This window comes from Gymnodraco acuticeps, unplaced genomic scaffold (genome assembly GCF_902827175.1).
Source record: "Gymnodraco acuticeps unplaced genomic scaffold, fGymAcu1.1, whole genome shotgun sequence".
NCBI lineage: Eukaryota > Metazoa > Chordata > Actinopteri > Perciformes > Bathydraconidae > Gymnodraco > Gymnodraco acuticeps.
The window spans coordinates 7,807,530-7,831,453 of NW_022990295.1; the positions used below are offsets into that span (position 1 = coordinate 7,807,530).

Sequence of the window (23,924 nt, forward strand, 5' to 3'; positions counted from 1 at the left end):
TTGACACAGCATGTTCATGGTCAAACTCCCGGAGCCAAGGAGTTGATGAAAGGACAGCAGCGGATTGAGGCAATAAATGATAATCGTCAGTTTTATACGTCTTGTTTTGAAAATATGTTTTTTTATTTCTTAAGAAGTACGCACATTATCTGTTATTATAATCATTGGTGCTTTATTGTGTGGATCACTTTGATGTTTGCAGATGGTAAAGATGGAGTTAATTACTTTATAAAGAAACTATAATCAATAATGCATCATATATTTTACAATTCATTTGAATCTGCGAATGAATTCGTACCTCTATTGCATCTGAGTTTTAGCGTAAAAGCAAAAAGTGGCCGGTGGAAATGGAAGTACAAGTAGCCTACCTATAAAATGATACAGCTTTTGACTAAATGTACTTTCCACCAGTACTTAAAATTGCATAAAATATAATCAAACTGAAGTCAAGTAAAATATTTTTTTACTTTTTAAGTGGCTGAGTTAAGCACCAGCAGTGGGGTGTTGAAATATTGTTCTCCAGTATTCCACCTTCTATCGTAAATATCCTAAAAAGATGTATTTGCATGCAGGAGGTTGAGACATCATGGAGACTCCTCAGATCTGAGAAAGCGGGACCAGTGCTAGCCGCTGGAGACACGGCTTTCGTGGGAAACTTCTGCAGAAGGAAAGATCCCAGAGGGTAACATGGAAGTGAGAAGGACAGGAGAATAATTTAGAAATGCAAGGAGAAAAAAAAGGAGAAATGGTGGGTGGTCAGGACGAACATTTTCTTCCCAACATTTCAAACTTTTCCTCATTTAAAACACCAATAACATTTTGAATGTCTCCTTCTTTAATGTGCACCAACTAAGGCCTGTCTTTAACCATTAACAATCAAATTCATGAATCATTCAATGCAATCAAAACAGAAATGATAATGCACTGTGCTGGCAGCAACTGCAAGTCGAAACATAAAGAAGTCATTTTAAAGTTCACTGAAGTGTGTTTGCTTTTTCTAGGAGATAGAGATCAGAGGAGGCTTAAAAACACAGATTACCGTCTCTTCCTTTATCAAATAAAATTATTGTACTACTGGTATCCAAATGAAGAGGTTTGTCGAGAAATCTATGTAATCATTTTAGAAAAACTATGCTTATCATTAAATATTAGAACTATAAATTAAGTGTTTTAACCAATGAGGGAAAAAAGCAGCTTTAGTATTGAATGCAGTAGATTTCAGATTGTATTATTGAGAGAAGGGATAACTAGCCTTGAGGTTTTCTTTAAAAAAATTAAATCACATTAACATTAGGTAATTTTACTATTAAATGATGTGCGGTTGTTTGCAGATTCCTCACTTTTGTAACGGAACATTCTGTGGGTATCCCCATGAATGAGACCAAACGCAGACCAGATGTGGAGTGAACGATTTCTGGAAACCCACAGGAGACCCTTGTTTCACCGGCTAATGACATGCCAAGGAATTTCAGGGAACAAGAATCTAGCCGATACATTAATAGATTTTTTTTATGTGTTCAAAATACAAACACAACAAGGACAGCGTGTGTTTATCTGAGAGCTCCAAACAAAGGAATGAATAAACAACATGACATCAAGGTGATGGTGCCAAGCCTCTGACCTGTTAATGTGAAAGTTTGGATGATAGTGAAAATGAAAATATGAAAACAAATCAGTTTACCAAGAGGCAGAAATGAACCTCGACAACCGTAATGAAGATAAAGACAATTCAAATGTATTTGAGACCACAACCTGAATGTTGTCTTCGCATTGCTTTTATATTAAACTTCAGTGCCAGAAGGATGTTTTTCCTCCCTGGATCATAAAACCCTGCTCATTATGAGCTGGACTCCACCTGAATCAGCTCCACAGATCAAAACAAGGTAAATAACTGTACAAATGTAATCTATTGTGACATTTCAGTGAGCCTTCAATAACTTGAATAGACTGATCTCAGTTCAAAAAATTGTTCCTAAAACGGAGCAGGTTTAAGGAGAGAGATGTGGAGATTTGTACAGCTGCGTTAAAACCATGCTGAGGAGTTCTGCTATAAAGCATTTAAAGAGCTACATTTAAAAAAAGTCAAGGTTTTTGCACGTTAAATTATTTTGTGAGGATTACTTAGTCTTATTGTTGTTATTATACTAGAATCAGTGACTTAACTTTAATTGGGTGAAAACACTCCCAAAGAATGTGGACCTGCTGCCAAGCTGCAATCAGCTTCGGTTCTGTGCAAACCATGAAGGGTTTCGCTTTTGTTAATCAGCAGTGGTGGGAATGTTCTCTTACCACAATAAAATAAAAACAGATTTGTAATGATGTACATGTGAACAAATCCATTGAAATAACCTCATTGAAACAGTTGTGTACTGGATTTTCCCTCTTTTCAGATGATATCAGTGTATTAATTGGCCGATAGTGTCAACGATGTATAGTCTATATGTCTGATAAAGGCCAATTTGTATCATAAACAGCGTACAGGGAGGAGGTCGAAAACCTGACATCTTGGCACCAGGATAACAACCTCCATCTCAACGTCAGAAAAACCAAGGAGCTGATTGTGGATTACAGGAAGCAGCAGAGAGAGGGGCACGCCCCCCATCGCCATCAATGGTGGAGAGAGTCAGCAGCTTCAGGTTCCTCGGGGTCCACATCACTGAGGACCTGATATGGACTCTTCACACTAACACCATCACCAAAAAAGCTCGACAGTGGCTCTTCATCCTCCGCAGGCTGAGGAGGTTCAACGTGGACTCCAGGATACTCTGCAACTTCTACAGGTGCACCATAGAGAGCATCCTGACCTTCTACAGGTGCACCATAGAGAGCATCCTGACCTTCTACAGGTGCACCATAGAGAGCATCCTGACCTTCTACAGGTGCACCATAGAGAGCATCCTGACCTTCTACAGGTGCACCATAGAGAGCATCCTGACCTTCTACAGGTGCACCATAGAGAGTTTCCTGACCGGCTGCATCGACCGGTGATGAAAACTGCACAGATCATCACCAGGACGGAGCTGCCATCCATGGAGGACCTCTACTCCCAGCAGTTCAGGAAGAAAGTCCTCAGGATTATAAAAACCCCCATCACCCCAGCCACAAACTGTTCAGTCTGCTGCCGTCTGACAGGCATTTTAATAGCATAGCAGCATCCGGACTAAAACCACCAGACTCAGGGACAGTTTCATCCCACATAAGACTGTTAAACACCTGAGCTCTGTCAAGTGCCCCGATAAACATTCCTGTTTGTCATCTTGCAATATACTTATTTATATAAATAGTTATCCACGCAATAAACCATATTTAATTTTGTCTTAATTGACATTATTTTATTTCATATTCTGTTCTTGTACATATCATATTCTATTTACATTATTTTTTTTGCACTACTTTTTATTTTGTATTTTATTATATATGTTGTATTATTGGAGGAGCTCAGGTCAGAAGAATTTCATTGCCATTTCTACACTGTAGCTTTGTGCATATGACAATAAAACCTTTGAATCTTGAATCTAAACCATTAAAATCTCCAAACCCTAAATGACAAGGTTGCCTGGTAAATAAATTCAGTTTATTTTTCAGAATATTTATAAAATGCATAAGTAGGCTGATGCACAAATATATTCACCTCCTCAGGTTACATCTGAAATAACCAATTCCAGGTGGAATATTATACACAGCAGTAAAGAAAAGAGTTGTCTCTGTCAGTCTCTGAGGAGTGGTTGAAGTGATGCAGTAGAACGTGTTATCTAACAGAGGAAGTATAAGCACACACACTGGAAACACACCGGCTCCTTATGAGCTGCTTCAAGGGAAATCAAATGTGAAGTACCTGTGATGTGAGTGTGATTGATCAGTGACACGGAGAAAAATCCGTCCCAGCGATCCCAAGAGACCCCCTCTAGATGTTGGAGGGTCTTTAACCCCATTTTAACTTGGTTATACCAATGAAAACAAAATGTGCGCTGCCCCATTTTAATCAATGCATTTGCATTCGTGGAGCGACTGTCAATAAAGAACAGGCCCTTCAGACTCAGTTTAATTCTATTACTATACGCTGTATTTGCTGTGATTTTGATTAAAGAATAAAAAGGCATTACACAAACTGGAAATGTTTTATTAGAACATTTCAGGCACTTGTAAAGAAGAACATTTATCTTTACTCTGAGGTGCCAAGAATGACTCTGGTCTGTTTTTCAAGATCATTAGACACACGCTACTGGAAAGTCCTAATATCTCAACATGTAAACCCTCCAGTCTGCTAAGAGGAAAGGTATTAGAGGAAAAGATGAAAACCTGAGCCTCGCTGCATCTACACTTCATTTTTAACATTTATATTCAACCTATAGTTTGACTGGGCTTGTTTAGTTCAGATGGGTTCATGCGACCTCAGATAACATGACAAACAGACAATGTCAACAGATGGTCTGTAAAATATAGTCTTAGATTGTGAAGTCTAACCTTGTTATGTGTGTAGCAGGTTCAAATAAGTGCTAAACATTGCGAGCAGGCCAAATCTACCTCAGATTAGGTTTTCTCTGAGAAGAGAGGCCACAGAAAATGTTATGGTCGACATTTTGTCTCTTCAATGTCTCACTCTTTCTCTTAGTCTCTCCTTTGGTTTCCTGACAGTCCCATACTGTCCCTTCTCTGGATCTGTTTTTGGCTCACTACCATTTTATTTTTTCACTGCCTACTGCCTTCTGTCACCTTTGTCATCGCTGCCGATCTGCAGTCTGAGGATGCTCTCCAGACGTTTTGCTCTAATTGGAGGCAACTGCTCGAACATATCGAAGCCAAACTCTGAGTTCAGTTGCGGCAGACGGAAGAGAAGCAAGTGGTTCCTCAACACCTGGAAATGAGACAAAGAGAAAGAAAAGGAGGTGAGCATAGGTGGTGGGCGCAGTGTGAAAAGATTGAGGAGAAGCTCATCAAACACTGAAAAATCATTATTGATACAGCTGTAACACAAGAACACTTAACTACTGGACTTAAAAATGAGTTGGCAAGGGAGGAAATAAGTCTAACCAGTTAGCTAAAGCAGAGGTGGAAAAGTACAAGTTCTAATACCACAAAGTAAAACTACTAAACTTCAAGTGAAAGTCCTGCATTCAAAACCATATTTCAGTAAAGTTAAGGTAGTAAAATCTACAGATATGCATTATATTCTAAAGCTTAAAGGGAATCAATAAATGGTTGAATTAGATAGCTTAAATGTGACCTGCTCTATCGAATCAGTCGCATTGACCCGAAGATACATTTTGAGTTGTATACACTGTTGGAAAGAGGAGATGCCTAGCTTTCTAATGATATCAGGATTGTTGTTGTACTCCAAATATTAAGCAAAATATGTCACATTATATAATGACTGTTACAGAGTCATCATTTTGAGAAAAAGGCCTTGAAAGTTTTCTCTTCTCTGGATCGATCTGATTGATTATTAGCGGAGCAAATTATCAAAGTAGTACGGAGGGAAAATATTTTCGTTTGGCTTACTGGTCTGGGGGAAGCTCGCGAGTGTGTGTATGTGTGTGTATGTGTGTGTGTGTTTGTGTATTTTTGCGTTTGTGTGTATTGTGTTTGTTTCCCTGGGAAAACACTCACGAGAAACACCGGCTGTTGTTGTGCCTGCTGTGACGTCAAGTTACTCCGTTCTCCGCTTGTAATTATGCCGTTACAAGCTTCAAAGCTGTATTTATCATCTGAATTTGCCGAAACAAGTTTAATATTCTGAAAGCCAAGACTTTGTTTATTTGAAATCAGATGAAAACAGACTGTCACGGACCCTGCCGTGTTATCTAGGATTACTATACACCTTACATTCATAATTTCAGCGAGAGGGAGGGGGGGGCGCTGCGGAAGAGCAGAGTGCGAGTGAGAGGTGCCTGTCATCTTCCCTTTACAATATTCAAACATTTATTTATTGTGTGATTTTGGAAATAAAAGTTTCATATTCTGAAAGCCAAGACTTTGTTAAAATCAAACAAAACACCTGAACCCCGAAAAACTATTTTTTTTACGCAAATCCACGTTTATTTTGAAATGAGCCGTTGCGACTTCCGACTAATATCGATTGAGCGGGTCACTTGTAAGGATAAGTGTTGAAATATAGAAAACTAATCATTGGTTCAAATGTCCAAATACTGGATCAAACCAAACTCAACATTATCAATTTTACTGTATGAACAAATACAGTAAAGTGCAGTAGATGCAGTAGTGTTAAATTACATGTAGTTTAAGATCAATTCAGCAAATATCTGTAGAAAAATGAAAATGATGTCGGTAAAATGTTCTTGTTCAATGTTCTATGACCTGGAAGGGCTGTTGGGGGAAAGCTGACCAAAAATCGTTGGGAACAACTGGTGTAAAAAAGCCTTCAGGTAAAAATCACACACTGTTTCGACATGATATCACTGCAGGGCTTAAAGTGGCATGCTGATCATTAAAAGTGAAAAACAAGAGGATTGTAGAGATAACATCATCAGAGGTGAAAAGAAGAGTCGGTACACTCAATAAACACTCCGCAGCCTTTTTGACATCAGAGACAGCCAGATAGAAAAACTGTTGATTGCAACAACAAAAAAAGCAGAAAATGTACCTCATCTGTCAGGTAGTAGATCTTCCTCAGCATGCTTTGTCGTGCGGCTTCAACCGCCTGTAAAAGAGACGAAGGGATTAACAGATGAAAGGCTTCATTGATGTTCTGCCCTGACGCACGTCTCTGCGTTTACTTTAGAAACTCCACACCTGCATGCATTTGCGCTTTCAGCTAAACTGCTCAAAAACACTGTCTTTTTAAACACAGTTGGACTCACTGAATGTGTTTCTTATTCTAGGGTGTTCAAAAATAAAACTCACATACCATGACTTATATCCACAATTAGGAATATTGAGGTGCCAAGTGAAGTGAGACAAACTCGGAGGTTGCTCCTTTGACAGTTTATCAATAACACATGACACGTAAAATCAGCTAGCTTATTTTCTATTGTGCATAAAATGCGCAGAAATCCCCATAAACCCGTTTAACACTTCCCAATAATCACATTTCCTATTCAGTGCAGATGCTGCATGTTCTGGATTTGCCCCAGGTTTCCCTGTGGTTGATTTAAAAAGCCACAAAACATAAACCAGATATCCAAGGCCAATCAAATAGCCCGTTTCTAATCTGCTTTGAGCTTCATGTCGTAGTGAGGAGACAACATGGACGCTACAACATTTTTTTTATATGCATTGCTCTGAGATTTAAACAACGTGGTAATTATTGTTTCCGAGTTGTAACATTTTCCAGTGGGGAGTTTATGACATTCATAAATGCAGCACAAATGCCATCATTCAATGTTTAACGAACGTGAAACATAACCGTTGTATCTGCTGCTTTTTTTGGATCTTTTCTAAAATGTAAGGGTTTTTCTAACAAGTTTCAAGTAAACTGAGCAAGTCATTTTTTCCGTTATTCAGTTGATAGACAAGCAGACTTCATCCTGTTTGGCCTGTTTGCTATACACTGCTCTACCTGTGCTGCAGCGTCCTGAGAGAAGATGAAGGAGTTGACGTGAGACAAGGTAACCACGTATAAGAGCGGACACCAGCGGGGCTTCAGGGTCCCTGTGACCAGAGAGCGGAAGTAGAGATTGAGGAGAGGGAGGGAGTCTTCAGGGGGAGAGGTGAACCGCTCGATAGGGATGGAGAGCTACGAATCAAGACACAGAGAGATAAGTAATCGTTCCAAATCAAAAGTTAAATAATTATAGAACGTTTGTGTTGATATTGTGAAAGCCCATGAAAAAGCCTCCTCATCATTACCTGTTCCAGAGTGACTCCCAGGGACCTCAGCATTCCCACATGTTCCCCGAACACAGCCAGCCTCATGGTGGCGCTGTACCTCCTCTGCAGGGGTAACAACAACCAGCTGCCAAAGAGCCGGTCTCCAAAGGACACAGCCTCGTACTGGTTCAGAAGAGCCGTGTACAGGTCCTGGAAGGAGGCGAGACCCGGAGGAGGGACGTCCAGGTCCAAAGAGTCCAGCCTGGATCGCCTGATAATGGAAGAGATTTGTTTTAACTCTGTTCTCTGTGCTAAATGTAGGTTTTGCAAGGAAAGAACAAAGGCTCAAACATGTTCAGACCTGGTCAGGAGCCTGAACAGACCCCAGGTCAGTTTCTGCACAGGTCTCTCCAGGAACAGGTCACTGGAGCACAGGAACACACAGGACAGGCGGGCGAGCTTGGCGACAGGAGGGATCACCTGCAACATGACAACATGTTCTGGAGGTTAGATACTACAACAATATAGACCCACCAGAAGAGATGATTGACTACAACAGGATCTGTATTATTGATTAGAAGTTTTTATACATGAAGGTATATTATTATTTGGGCAAAAATTCACAATTATATTTGATTAATCAATCTATACAAATACAAGTACTTCTCAAAGACTGGAAGTCACCAACTCCATCAAGCTTCAGAACATTAAGTAACTTTAAATGGGATACTGGGCATTGCTTTTTGCATGGTTGCATAGCTAGCATAGAATTGTAATAAAAAAAGGTTTTAAATAGAATACAATTGACATATTTGACTTAAGATAAACATTAAGATGAACTTGTATTGATCCCCCAGGGGAAAATCAGTTTTCCACTCTGTTTATAGATATTTTGAATACACTAACAGTACGAATAAACACATGCATTGGAACACAGGTATAGGTGCACACATGTACATACATGACAGAGAGGTGTCAGAGTGAAGAAGGCTGTCAGTCTGTACCTTCAGTGCCTCCTCCCTCCAGACCTCCAGCAGCAGCAGCCACTGCAGACAATGGGTGACGGCCTGCAGAGCCCACTGAGGGAGTTCCTCCACCCCCAACCCTCCACCGTCCGACGACCCTGTCCTCTCATACAGGCTGACGAGCGGGAGGTAGGGCCAATCGGATGGCACAGTGGGACCGGTGAGCTCGGGGAGGAGGTGGGAGCTGATCCAGGGGCTGCGGCCGAGGAGAGCGTCCCGGGACGTCAGCACGGACGACTCCAGGTACGCCAGCTGAGTGAGGAAGCAGCCTCGGATGGAGGGCAGCTGGACGCAGGCCTCTCTCAGCAGAGCTCCGACCGTCTGCAGAGAGGGGGAGGAGCTGTGTGTCTCGTCCTGGAGCTTCAGCTCCCCCAGCTCCACTGCCTCAGGTCCTCCGCTGTGGCCCTCACTAGAAAGCAAACAAATTCATATCAACTGAGTATACAGGAGGAACTACACTTTTGGTGGAAATTGAATATTCTCTTATCTTAATTACAAAGTTAAGGAGTTGATTTTGATTGGTCATTTCCACCAATGAGAATTGATAAAATCCTTTTATAATCAATCAAATCCATTTCAAAATCTATCTTTTGTTTCAAATGAGTGATTTGTTTAAAGAGTAGCCCTGAGGCGTGTGGCGCAGTGGATAGAGCCTTGGTGTTGGGATCAGGGGGTCACAGGTTCAAACCCCACTGCAGTCAGCATGTTGTTGTGTCCCTGGGCAAGACACTTCACCCCAAATTGCTCCTGTGGGGATTGCCCACAGTATTGAGTATGTAAGTCGCTTTGGATAAAAGCGTCTAACAAGTAACATGTAATGTAATAGGCAGTAATCTGGTGCAGCGGTTCGCCCTGCCTGGGTTTTCTTTGCAATGATAACCTGCTTGATAAAAATGTAGCCTTACATATTTAGCTTTTTACTCTTTACTTATTTATCATATCTTGTTTATTTTTCCTAATGCCTCTTGTTGTTGTACTCTTCTTTGCATCCCCTCAGTCTCATTTTACCTGTGACTATGAATAGTAAAAAATAATCTGCCGTATTTTTCCGGCATTTAGCAATACTTTGGACGAGATGTATTTGATAGTGTTCAAACTAAGTAAAGTAAATGTAAGCTTACGATATAAAGTCCTTGCTGAAGATGATGGTGGACAGCAGTTCATGTCCCAGATATTCACTGCCAGGTAACAACCAGGGCAGCAGAACCAGCGCCACCTGGTGGTACAGCGAGGCGTACTTGGCTACTTCTGGGTCAATGGACACCTGAAAGAAGCCAATGTTTTATGAGGTGAAAAGATCAGAATTGTCCAAAATACAATCTTACATGAAACACTTTGGAATTAAACAAAGCTGGAATGTGGAAGGCATACCTACATTAAATTCTGAACCAGTGCTACAAAACAAAATGAAATTCATTTCGATAAGTGGCGGGACAACTATGCTCACACTATGGGGGATGGTTAATGTGAAGGTCAAGTGTGTAAAATGTGCTGCCCTATGGTCAAGAACGTCTAGGGTTACAAGACTCATGATTATACTGGATTTCTATAAAAAAAAATTGGCCAAATAGCAATAACAATAGCAATAACACTCGAACATAAATAGTCAGTTAAAGTTATCATTTTGATTTAGTTGTTCATAAGTGTTCGCATTATGTATTGAATGTCATCATGTCTCACTCCAAAGCAATCTGGACCAGAATACATACGTACACTGTAAAGAAGCATTACATTGTTTTTGTTGTTAAATTGTATTCTACCTTGTGGCAAAACGTTATGATTAGCATGGGGTAAGCAGTGCAAGCATAAAGGAAGAAGTGGCATCTTAATGGGATATGTTCTTTTGCTGATATGACGCTGGTGTGTTTGTGTCTTACTCTGAAAATGTAATCTAATTCATCTGTTCAGATCAGGAGGTGTATGACCTTGAGGATTCAACCTAATGATAGAAGTTACATTAAGACTTCTCCACACATGCTTCTATAATTTACAAAACAGACCAACCAACTGTTGAGCAATGACTGTAAGAACCTTAAAATATTGTGGGAGAAAGAGTTACAGTCGGGTCTGTAAAGGGGCAAGGGAAATGGCAACAAATAATAAACAATAATACATAAGGGAAGTTCAACGGAAAATTATCCAATTAGGAAAACAATGCGAAGATATTATTGGACACCAGCAAGACTCAATAAAATAGATGTAATCAACATAAATACTGTATGTGTTCGAAATGTCAGAAAGACACAGGCACTTTCATACACGGTTTGGGAAAGCCCATGAGTACATCCCTTCTGGGGAACAATTATAGAACTTGAGCATTTTGATGTGAAGTCTCTCGGACACTACGTCTATTATGGGACAGACCCCAAATACATAAATAATCAAGTGGAACATTTTCAGTAATCATGTTAGGCATCTCAGAGGCTGCTAGGACAACACTTAGATACTGGAAATCACCCAAATAAACAGAATGTATACAAAAAAAGTTGATGAAAACAGCCCATAATAGTAAATGCTTCACAGGATGAATAACAGAAAGAGGAATAAGGCCTCAGTGTAAGTTCCTTTTTGTATCACACTAAGCCTGTAGTATGAGTTTTGATGGCTGATAGTAATTAATATGATCATATATTGAATAAATACTCAATTTAGTCATGCTACTATTATGCAAATGAAAAACAAATGCATGTTATTCATTTGTTTAGGCATGTCTTGATTTTTTGTGTAGAATAAATGGACTAAAACTGCATTTCGTTGTGCAACCGTTTGTTACAATAAATGATCCTTAATTCTTGTATGCAAGATTGAATCAATTCCCCTATCAATTCCTGATAATGGATGAATGTCTCACAATAGGAAATAATGTTATGTGGCAAATATGAAATTGATTAAAATATTCTGCACGAAAACAGACAAAAATAAGGAAGTGTTATGAGCCATTAATATTAGGACCTGGATTTGGTATCTGACAGAAACCACCACAACCTGAAACATTGGCAGTTGGTCACAGAAGACAATGCAACAGAGACTAAACTCGATGTATCACAAGACTGTTTCTGATCCAAGGTGAAGCCTACCAGTCTGTGGGCCAGCTGCAGCAGCAGGTAGAGGAGGTGGTGTTCATGACGGAATAGCCAGGCTCCGGTGTGAGACAGGGTGGGCGTGGCCTGACTGCAACAACGCAGGTAACCAACCACAGGCTCTGACAGGAGGAGAGCAGCGAACTACAAAGAGGGAGAGAAAGTCAAACACAGAAAAGGGAAAACATTAGATTAACTACATGGGACTTTGTCTATTTCACCACAAGATGGCAGCAAAATATATTAAGTAACTTAGAAGTTCCTGTATATTTGTGGGTTTGTGTGAGAGAGTTCTTCCTTATCCGAGGCAAGGGTTGAAAAAGGACAGAGAGTGTTCTATGGGGTTAAATACATATATTCAACATGACTTGTTCCTGATTCAGGGATAGAACAACATGCGCACTGCCAAGAGGAGGCAAACAAAGCCTTTATTGGTATAAAAGAAAACATCATGTTCTTTTTTTCGTGGCTCTTGTTGTTTGTCCCTGTCCTTTCATTAAAAAAAATACTGAAGTGATTCAACTTTACCTTGCAGCTGAGGCCTTTGTGGATGCCTGTGATGGTTTCCAGCAGCAGCCCCAGGCCTGTGAGGAGGGGGAAGGGGGAGCTGGGAGCAACGAGCCCCGGGCGGTCCCTCCACCCTGAGCACGCCAAACCAGGGAGGCTGGGAGTCAGCTCAGGACTGGACTGATCGTGACACACTACTGAGGAAGACCTGGTGTATAAAAAAGAGAATAAAGTGAATAACAATAGAAAAAGCTGTCAACAAATGAACCCTGAGACAGTACTGTGAACATTTCCATCTATATTGTCAGTATGGGACAATACAAAAAATAGAGCTATAAGAGCTATAATGGCTTTGCCGGTCTCACGGTAATTCAGACATACTTTAGGTTCTTCACCAGTCTCTGAACAGCATGGTGGGACAGCAGCGGGAGGAGAACCTCAGACGTCAGACGCTCCAGCTCCTGAAGAGTGTCTACTGGCTTGAAACAGCTCTGAGGAAGAGTAATGAACTCATGTTAGTTAAAACTAGGGCCGGGACTTTAAAGCGTTAATTAAGATTAATTAATCACACAAAAATTAACGCGTTAAAAAAATTAACGCATTTTAATCGCACTTATTTTTGCACCGCGGAACGTTTCTCACTGGATGAGTTTCAGGCGTACCGATTATACTGGAGCACCAACTAACGTTCATGACTTCAGACAACAACAAACCACAGTGAACAATAGTGGGAAATGTTGTTTTAAAAAACGGACGGATGGAAGCGTCGATAAGAGCACGGTTGTGTGCAAATTATGCAAAAAGGAATTCGCATATCACCGCAGCACATCAAGCCTCAAGTATCACCTCAATGCAAAAACATATAGCAGCTAGCGTGGAAGCTAGCGTGGACGTTAGCCTCTTTTATCGCGTTCACACCAAAAAGAGCCGGTACTAAAATTAGTTCATGAGAACCTTTTTACCCCCTTTTTACCCCCACGGGTACGGCTCTCTTGTGAGAAAATAGCTATATTTCTGATTGGCTGGGCGGATTGCAAACCACGCCCCGTAAAACTCCCAAAAAGTTTTGTGAAGCCGCCATTTTATTATCCTCGCATTAGCATTATTAGCCCAGCGCAGAAACGCAGAGAGACTAACTTATGGCAACACAAAATAAAACATGGGAGCGGTGGAGATGAGGAGGTGTCGGCGTTCTGGCGATTTACTCGGAAGGCTGCTGGGACTCCCAGCAGCTTCTACTGAAGCCAGTCCCCAACTCCGGGGACTTTGGGCGGCAGTATACGCCGTGAAGTGGTTTGCGGCCTGCCAGTAAACCCAAAGCAGAAGAAGAAGAAGTGACGTCATCGGCTTCATTTGCCTAATCCACCCCGGTTCAAAGAGTTCTCATGAACTAAATTCTCATGAACCTTTGTGGGAAAAGTACTGCGGTGTGAATGCGCCTAAGGGTATACTAAAATCCATGTGAAAAAAATTGCTTCTCACTGTTCTCAGGTCAAATATTTATATGTGATTAAAAATGCGATTAATTTCGATTAATTAATTACAAAGCCTCTAATTAATTAGATTAATTTTTTTAATCGAGTCCCGGCCCTAAAACATTTGCTTCACATTTTGCATTTACTGTCCTTTGTTACATTTTGTTGGCACTAAGCTTGATCTAATGATTATTTGTGTTCCATTTGTTATGTACTTAATGGAGCTTTGCAAAGTTCATCCATGTTGATATTGATAGATTTCCTGAAATATAGTTGTGAATTCAATGTCCTATCAATTTTCAAAATTGTTCTTGGTATAACAAACAGAGATGCACTGATTTGCAATTTTCATGGCTTATTGCAATTTGTTTTAACTTTCAGCACACATTAACATATATGAAACTATGTTCATTCAACTGTACTTTTATAATCAAACATTAACTATTAAATGCCCTAACGCAGCAGTGAGTGGTACCTGTCTGGAGAGTTGATGGTAGTAAGCCTCTAAGTAGGTCAGGTAAGCTGGTATCACTGCCAGGCTGCTCTCCTGCTGAACAGGGTTATCAAGGCTCTTCACAAAACCCTTCAGATGTCCCAACAAGGATGCCTGCAACCCTGTGACATGACCCCAAGTCACTGGAGGAGGAGGGGGGCACTCTTGTCCCTGGGAGCTAAACAGAAAGCATAACATGTGGATAAAAGGGATTCAAGTTGTGTGAAGATTTTATAAAACCCTCTTTAATCTTCCTCCGTACCTGACCATGCCGGCCTGCAGCTCCTGGTGGCAGCCGGCAGTGTGTGTGACCTGTGTGAGCAGACAGAGCAGAGCCAGGACCCTCTGGAGCTGCAGCGGCAGGAGAGGGTCTGAGGGGGCCAGGACTTTGTGAAACGACTGTAACGACTTCGCTAAGCTTGGATACAGATCTCTGTGGGAACACAAGGACAGTACAGTCATGAAAGATGAGCAGAAGAGAGGACTATGGGGTGTCAATCTTAAAGGTCCCCTATTTAACTCTTGTTCATCAATATATTATAGTTCTCAGTTATATACAAAACATGTCTCTGAAATGTTTGACTCGAAATACCAAAACAGATCATGCTTTGGAGCATCCCATAAACCCCTCTGTTTCAGCCCCGTTTCAAAAGTGCTGATTCTGGGTCTGTTAATTAAAGTGGACCTATCATGCTATATTTGAATAATATATTGTAGGGCCATACCTATATAAAACATGTCTGTGAAGTTTTTTTTTCAAAATACCAAACAGATCATGCATTTGAGCCATGCCTCATTTCGCTCTATTTGCTGTATTCCAGCCCTGTCTTCACAAGGGCTGATTATGTGGCAAATGAGCTGCAGCTGACCACGTCCCCCTGCAAAGGAGGGGGGCGAGGCACGAGCGTCATGTTACCATGCTGTTACCATGCTGTTACCATACCACGGCAACCTCTCATTCCCCTGATAGGTGGAGAGTTGCCCATATGGGCGGAGCTCCTCGTTTCTGATGTCAGAGATATTTCAAATCTGTATCAATCTGTATCAGATCCGTTGCAGCCCCGTTTTTAGAGATTTGGGTATGGAGGAAAAGAGAGAGGGTTGTGTTTTCTGACACTTGGTGAGTTCCCTGACACACCGGGGACACATATTCATGTATAAAAGACGTACACAAGTGCATTTTGCATGATAGGTCCCCTTTAAATAAGGAGCCACTCCCCACACCCCTCTGAGAGATATTTGGTTAAAAAGAACACAATGGTGCTCTAGGAGGAGATTCAGTTGATAAGGTGGTGGGGGTTACATTGGTTGGTGATTGGTTAATGGTTACACAAGCCAAAAAATAGTTATGACATCACAAAGTGGCCAAAATCTGATCAGCTAATTTTCAGACAAGATTTTATATAAATGGATCAGGACAAAAAGAGAGAGAATTTTTTTTCATGAAACTTTCAGAATGTATTTACACAGAAGGGTATTCATGTATACAAGTCATGAAAAAGTGGATTTTGCTAAAATAGGTGATCTTTAAATGGTCAGAAAAATAGGCGAGCAGTGTTGGAGAAATACCTGGTTGCTGATTTATTCCTTGTTTTTAACAGTTTTAGTTAGCGTCTCTGTTTGGTTGATAGTAACTGCAAATAATGATGTGAGGAGAAGCTGACTTCAACTGTTACTGCAACTCCCATGATCCCACGCTTCTTTACAACGCCATCAAACCTTCTTCTTTTATTATTATTATTGTCTTCATTGAGCGTCAGCACATTTCCTTTTTTGAGTTTAACCCTCAGCTTGAATGTGTGTACTCACATGTATAGTTTGCAGGCCTGGCCATAGCCGGCTGCCACAGCCCACAGCCTGAGGGCCTCAGTGGTGATCCTGAGGGCCTCTGCAGGTTCCAGCAGAAGCTCACTGGGGTCCACACTCAGCAGGCAAGGCAGACGCTCCTTCACACCAAAATAGTTGAACTGGAGGAAGAGAGAAATATGCGCCAAGAATACTTATACATGTGGGAATAGTGGAATAATAAGAGCAGTATTTCATAGTATTATTATTTTATACTCAACATTAATTGTGATTTTTGCATTTTACAGACGGTCACAACTATAAGTGATCCCAGATGTTAGATTTCAGACCCATGCACATACGGTACTATGCAAAACAAATGACTTGAGCATGATCCAGTGGCGTAACAAGGTTATGATTGGCCGTTATGATTGGCCGCTCTTGTGCTTTGGTTTGCTGTACATTATAAATGCAAGCTATTACATTTTTTATAATGCTGCCGAACTTGCTGCTGCTAGCTACAGTACAGTACAGGTTGATTAAACGGTTTGCTCGTCACGCAAAGTATCACATGACATGAAAGGGAGCAAGGTCATTGGACAGACAAATTACTAATTAATTTAGGTTGCTTGGTTACTTTGAAGACTGCGTGAAGCGGTCAATGCCATTGGGGCCCAAAAAATGTTTTTGCATGGGCCCCTGGCCGGCTCTGGGCCCCGGTGCGTTGCCCCGGCTGCACCGTCGATAGTTACGCCACTGGCATGATCAATAGAGAAAGGTGTCTCCATTATTCCCACATCACTTGATACTTTCATATGTGAAAGGCATTAGCAGTATTGACACAGTTAATCAAGTAAGCAAAACAACTACTAAAACAAAGTTAGTCTAATAAATAATCAGTCCATTATACTGTTCTGCCCTAATAAATTCCACAGCTGCCCTTACCAGTCTGGCACAGGCATGTCTGCCAGAGGTAGCTAATACTCGCAACAGCTTCATGGCACTGGCCAGTGGGAGTCCGTAAACAGACTGAGGAAGAGGAGAAGATGGCGTGGTCCAGGAAGAGGGAAGGAACTCTGACAGCACCGTCTCCATCAAGCGAGGACAGTTGAGCACCTGAGAGGAAAATACATTTTATTGAATCTGGCAATGTTTGGGTGCTATGAATGTTTGAATATAGCCAAGGTGGGACTTATTGTAACAGTCCTCCTTATGCACAATATTTATTTGTTATCATTCTGTGTATTTAAGTGGCTGGGTTTTACCTGGGTGGCAGAGGAAGAGGAGTGCCTGGCGATACGAGTCAGGATCTGCAGGATGTTCTGGACCACAGGAGGAGACGGTCGGACCACCTCAAGGATGTAACGCAGCCTCTGGAGCAGTTTCATCTTGAGCAGGCCCTGAAACACAGACAGGAATCACAGAAATTATCCTCCAATCCTTCATCTACGGAACTTTTTAACATTTACAATATGCAACACATCTGAAAAAGCCAAAGCCAAATGTTTACCTTGACAACATCCTGCCTTGCCACATCATGATCTTTCTTCCTCTCCTCCCTCTCCTTAGCTGTGAACTTCATATTTTCTGGCAGCTCTGCATCTTCCTCTTCTTCCTCCTCCTGAGTAGATGGAAGCAGAGGGAAGGAGGCCAGGCCGCGGAACCAGGAGAAGGTGCAGTCCAAACACTCCTGAGAGGGCAACATTTAGAAATGAACAAGAAGGATAGACATTGGACTGGAATACAAAATAACTTTAACAGACAACCGAAGTCTATCCTGTCTTCAACAAACCATTTTTCCTTTTCAGTTTGTGAAAAACTTTACTGTGATCTTGCACTCTACGCAATCACTTCCTAATCAGATTCAGGTGAGTATTTGCAGATTAAATGATACAATAATATGAAAAAGACTAAAGGCTGTTCAATGTGCATCCCAAAAAGTTGTTCTGAAGACCTTAATGAAAACTTAAGGGTTTGAGTGTCTGTGTTTTGGCTGCATGGCTTTGTTATAGGAACTTAAACTTTCATAATTTTGAGGAAAGAAAAAGGTAATATTCTTGCCGAAATCTATGCCCAAATGCATTAACACGATCACAATGATAAACACATTTATATTTCAAGTGTCCCAAGTGATGCACAAAGGTTAATGACACGCTGTTATACTTTTCAAGTGTCCTTACTTCATCCTCTTCACAGACGAGAAGAGCTTTGAGCGCATGCACAGCTGCAGACATCACTCCCTCCACACCGTCGTCCAGGGCGAAGCGCAGCAGGAAGAGCAGCCCGGCGTCGAACAGAGTGGACACCATGCTGCCTTTCAGGACAGACAGGTACTCCCCGGTACGGGCCTACAGAGGAAGAAATTAACCCACATGAGTAACTAAAGTAATTTGCCTCTGCAGCAACAGTGTGTGTGTTTGTTTGTGTACCTTTGAGAGGATGTTAGCCAGAGTGCTGATGGCTAGAGTCCTCTGCTGGATCAGCTGACTCCGAGACAGCAGGAAGAGCTCCTGCAGGGAGTACCCTGCCCGCTGAGGAGAAGTCACCAATGTTAGAGTACAAATACTTTAAAGAAAATACCTGGAGCCTCATCTTAAAATGATAACCTTTAACAATAATTAGGTGTTTAGTCTAGATACCGCTTCCCTTTTTCAAAGATATTTTGGGCTGTCACAGTGAAACGACCTAAATAATAACTAGAACATGTATTCAATCATTTTACATTAGAAAATAGACATAAGCAAATCACTATGGCTGATCCAAATATGTTTTCTTACATTTGAGCTTCTATTGAGTTTCTTAAAAGCTATCTTAAATACAAAGGAACATCGTGAATAGACCTAAAGATTAGGGCTGCTCAATTCATCGTATTATAATCGCGATTACGATTATGGCTGGCAACGATTACGAAAACAACATAATCGAAATAAAACGATTATTTTTTTATTATTAGTATTTTTTATATATATATTTTTTTTTTTGGTTTTTCAGTTGAATTATACTTAAAGTTCAGGGTAATCAACTGTTAAAAACATACTGTTAAAAAAATGAATAATGAATAATCGCATTTAATAATCGCAATTACAATTATTGACCCAAATAATCGAGATTATGATTTTTGCCATAATCGAGCAGCCCTACTAAAGATGTTCTATATATTTTATAAAATAGTTTGTTATGTATTCTCTACTGACCTCAGGCTCCTCTCCGTGGTGGTGCAGGCCCAAATGAGTGGGCAGATCCTGCGTTGGTGGAATCAAAGTCCCTGCAAAGTCAAACCGAGCTTGCATGGCCTGCATCCGGAAACAGAAACACACAATGTGTTGACTCAATGCAGAAAATCGTATTTAAATACAAGATTTGAATTTAAATCAATGAAAATGTCATCCACTGGTATTGTAAGACATATCTCTGCACCTTCTTGGTTCCTTTCCTTCTGGGTGCAGGCAAGTCTTTCATCCACTCCAGCTTCTCCGGTTCCGCCTTATCCATGTGGACCCATGTCTTCTGAGGCTTCAGCAGCAGATCCTGCTCTAGATTCACACAGAGAAGGAAACAGCAAGTCTTAGCAATCATGTGTGAAGTTTAATTTGGTACAACTGTCGTCTGTTTTAGCCAGCCCAGATAGAGAACTCCCACTACTTTACAACTGTAAACACAAACTAGTGATTACTGACTATATGAAAGCACAGTAACAGCACATGTGCTTCCTCCTGAAGACATTAGAGATACATTTTCAGTAGGGGTGCAGATGTTTCTATTCTCCAGTTAAAGTAAATCTGCTTTAATACACAAATATGAATTCTGGGGAGACCACACATGTCACAACAGATCAATACGGACAAAAACGATCTCTCATTAAAAGCAAGAAAATGTTCAACGTGGACGAAAACAATCCTGCATGTATTTTTTAGTTTTTGTTGCAAGAATAAAGACCTGACAACTAAGTCAACTAAGGCTTAATTTAAAAACAAGATGAGGTGGACAAAAGATGATAAAAACTCCATGAGGAACACTGAGCTGGGAGTTTTCTTTGAATGATCTGCAGTAACTTAATTGCAGTGAGTGGCTACTTCTGGCTCAGTCCGGCCTTTCTGCTAATCACACAAAGTGAAGTCAATGACCAGCTTAATGTCGGGATTTTATCCATGCAGCAGAATCATCACAAATTAATTATACAATCAGAGAAGGGATGCTTGAGAGGAAGAGGAGAGGGAGAGCAGGGAGCATCAGGTGAGGAAGATACATCAAGAGGGAGATGAAGACACACAGATGACTTTTTCCTCAAAATATGCCTCTAGTTGAATAATTTGACTGTCTAAGCAACAAGGTAACAATTTCAGTTATTCTTGAATATTCACCCTGTTTTTGAGAACCACGGATAGAATAGAATCATTTAATGTCATTATACATGTACAATGAAAGAAGAAAAGCTTCTCCCTTTTAAAAGGTGCCATCAAAACAAAAACAACATAAGACAAGAAATACACGCAGCATACATACTTATGTAGGAATAAGGAATAAAGTGCAGTAATTATGTCCAGGGGTGTACAAAATAAAATGTAATAAATAATAATAGTAATGTCAGAGAAAAAAAGCTTTTGATCTTTGTGACGATGCTTATTCCAGCTAATCTAGAGGCTTTTTAAATGAGTTATTTCTCTTAATAAGTAAGAGAATGTAAAATGTCACCCTTCAGTTCATCATTAACCTTTAAAATCCCCATATCTGGAGATACATGCTTTTCACTGGGAGGATCATCAACAATTGTTCAATATATGGAGTGAAAAAAGTTGTAAGATAATGTTTTTCATTCTATTACACCACAGTAATTTAAATAGATGATAAGGAGGATGAACGAGATATGAAATATAATATAGCGTAGTCATTCACATGCAGGGGATCAGGAACAACTGACCAGATAAAAAGGTTTTGAATACATCGTACCTCTCACAGCAGGTGGTGGTTGTGGTGGCACTTCCTCTCCTTCCATCTCTACTTCCTGGGGTTTCTGAAGTGGCAGAGATGCGCTGGAGGAGTCTGACTCTCTGCTCAGATTTTCAAGAGGAAAATTGTCCCTGCTACTTTTGCCCTGGGGTTGTTTTTCAGATGCGGAGGCAGAGGACGGGACGCTCTTGGCTTTTCGAGACCTAACAAAGTTCACCAGTGTAGGATCTGGGAAGCGGAAATAATCTTGTTAAAAGAAGAAGTACCAACAAAAAGAAGAAAAAAAGTTCTCGTGTATTTTACTAGATAAGATATAAACTCAACAACATATCATGTCTTCATCACAACATACTGTATATCATTTTATTTAACTATCATGTGGACAACATCATTGCCTACCGAGCTGAGTTAAAAGTCTCCTCTGCTCCTCTAGTATCTCAGACTTGGACATGGTCTGGAGCTTCTCCTGGTTCTCCCTGTGGATCCTCATCGTCTCTCCTGAGATGTCTGGGACCCCGAGCCCCTTACCAGAGAGCAGGCTGGGACCTGGAAGGAGAGAGAGGAAAAATGTAATGTGAAGAGGGCTAGATAGATTTTTTTAACGCCAACTATGGCAGTACTATCCTTCTATTTGGTAATAGATTCCAGTACTAGCCACGTAGTAATCTTTCTATTTGTGTGATCCAAACATCCAAAACTCCAGAGCACTGCAAGGTATAAAAAGGTATTGATTTATTCAAATAGAATTGGTTTCAAAGTTTGTCATTTTGTTTCTGTATTTCCCTGGGATCCATTCAACTGACCACCAGAGGATCCTACATATCCTACAGATCCTACACTTCACTTTATGAGATGAATCGCATTTACTTACTGTCATCTGTATCCATGCTGCTCTCAGGCTGCAGGTTCTGCTCTTTGTGTTCAGGTGTGTGGGGAGCTTTAGGTTCACAATGTAAAGGTGCCTTTCCCTCCTTGAGTCTCTGAGCTGCAATCTGAAGAGCAAAGATACTCTTCTTTCCACCAGCTGAAGATTGTTGCACCTAGTAGTAAGCAAGAATAACATTTAACAATAGAATTAAAATGAATGCAGTATTTCTGTACATACAGATATTTCTTCGTGTGTTTTAGCTTTATGGTTAAATTGTCTTAGACACTTTAAGACTCAGAATCACACCTTTTGATAAAGAATAGGAATAATAACTTTTTACCTGACTGCTGTTTTCTGAGCGGTGCATTACTTTGGGAAAAGCTATGCCTGTAAATGCTGGTAGAGATATTGGAGTCGAGCTGGTATCTCTCTCCTGAAAACAAATAATAATGTTATTGATTCGGCCAGTAAAACATTATGATATTTCAAACTGTCAAGCTAAATATGATATCAGCCAGCTTGGATAACTGAAAAAAGCAGTTCAACAAAGTGTAAGGGACAAACTGGATGTATGTATGTATACCTAAATATGTCCAACAGAGAAAATAGGCTATTTCATTTAGCATACAGTCACTGATTTAAACTTCCCACTCTCATATTTAACAACAAGTACTTACAACGATCCTGGAGAGCACAGCGCTGACGTGAGTGTCATATTTGTCCAGCCTCTCCCCAGCATCCTCATCCTCAAAAGTGACACAACCAGTTTTGAAGCGAGACTTCTTCGGAGGGGCTGGCGTCAGAGACGGGAGTTCGTCTGGAAGATCTTGAAGAAACATAGAAGATATTTAAATAATTGTATGTACGGTGTACAAAAAAAGTTTGATTGATAGATATAGTCCACTCGGAGAAGTGTGTAAATTATTAATGTTGACTACTACCATGCCTCATTTAGAGTTTAAGGAACATTGTCAATTAGTTGTTACAATTATTTTTAAAACAGACCGATCTCTTACCTTCTATAGTGACAACATCTTTCTGTCTTTCTTCATCACTCTTCCCGTTATGCTCCCCTCCTCCTCCAGCCTCGCCTCTCCTCTTGTCAGGACGGCGGACCACACTGGCAGCAGACGGAGCACCAGAGGTCAGAAACTTCTCCTGATCTCTGAGGACGTCTGCCTCAGAGTCAGTTGGCTTAGGACGCCGCAACATCACTCTGAAAGACACAAAAGATGATTATAAAGACGTTTTTTTTGACAAACTCTAATTTCCCCTATCCGTTTGTGTCTCTCTATACTGGTACATGAATCCAACCTCTCCAACATTTGGCATTACCTGACCTAGCCGTTACAGTGGAGGAAACCGACTTTGACACGAGTATAGTAGTATAGGATATAGGAGTGATACGTTGTGATGATTTAGGGGCCCAAAGCTGCCCACAAAATAACTGTGTTACGCCATTGTTGACAGATACATAGACATTTGAATTCCATTCTGGCATATTGAACATAATCATTTTAAGAAAATACTGTCAATTCAATATTAACTTATCTCTCTATACTTTTGGGTAACGTGAGGATACATTAAGCATGGCTAATAATCTTAAGCGTAACTCCCGTTATCTAGTAGTGTAAAAATGACAGAAAACTACCGACTTTAACAACTTAAACAAATAAATTACTTATGTCTCACATTAGCTCACTAGCTACCTGTTTAGTGTTGCTTTCCCGTTTTCACGTGTAGGTTAGTTTACATCAGCACGCACCGGGGCTGAACGGAACATTTAACGTTAGCTTGAAATCTCAAACCTCACTCAGCGAAAGCTAAAGTTATCCAACTCAACACCAAACATTTTAATTAAAATGTTGAAGTCTTTATTGTGTTAAAATATGTCACATTTGTGCAAGCTAACCTTCAGTTGAGTGCTGGTTCCGTGGTGATACACAACTCTCGTTTGACCAACACGGAAGATTTTTA

The 23,924-nt window shown here is 40.6% G+C and overlaps 1 protein-coding gene across 2 annotated transcripts; it reads right to left on the reverse strand.

The window, feature by feature from the left end:
• Window positions 1-4,099: 4,099 nt before the first annotated feature.
• On the reverse strand, window positions 4,100-23,917 carry rpap1 (RNA polymerase II associated protein 1). Of its 2 annotated transcripts, none has more exons than XM_034222588.1 (27): window positions 23,860-23,917; window positions 22,964-23,163; window positions 22,625-22,773; window positions 22,288-22,380; window positions 21,951-22,119; window positions 21,479-21,625; window positions 21,080-21,307; window positions 19,550-19,665; window positions 19,327-19,425; window positions 18,562-18,663; window positions 18,313-18,480; window positions 17,643-17,822; window positions 17,398-17,532; window positions 17,078-17,248; window positions 16,157-16,314; window positions 14,610-14,780; window positions 14,330-14,525; window positions 12,761-12,870; window positions 12,401-12,587; window positions 11,870-12,016; window positions 9,914-10,056; window positions 8,772-9,201; window positions 8,129-8,247; window positions 7,807-8,038; window positions 7,517-7,693; window positions 6,602-6,658; window positions 4,100-4,855 (listed from the first exon to the last, which is right to left on the reverse strand). In XM_034222588.1, the coding sequence occupies exons 2-27, from the start codon at window positions 23,157-23,159 to the stop codon at window positions 4,697-4,699; spliced, it is 4,239 nt and encodes a 1,412-aa protein (XP_034078479.1). In that variant the 5' UTR covers window positions 23,160-23,163; window positions 23,860-23,917; the 3' UTR covers window positions 4,100-4,696. The 2 variants fall into 2 exon arrangements, with proteins under 2 accessions (XP_034078479.1, XP_034078480.1); XM_034222589.1 differs by having other exon boundaries at window positions 23,657-23,894.
• Window positions 23,918-23,924: the final 7 nt, after the last annotated feature.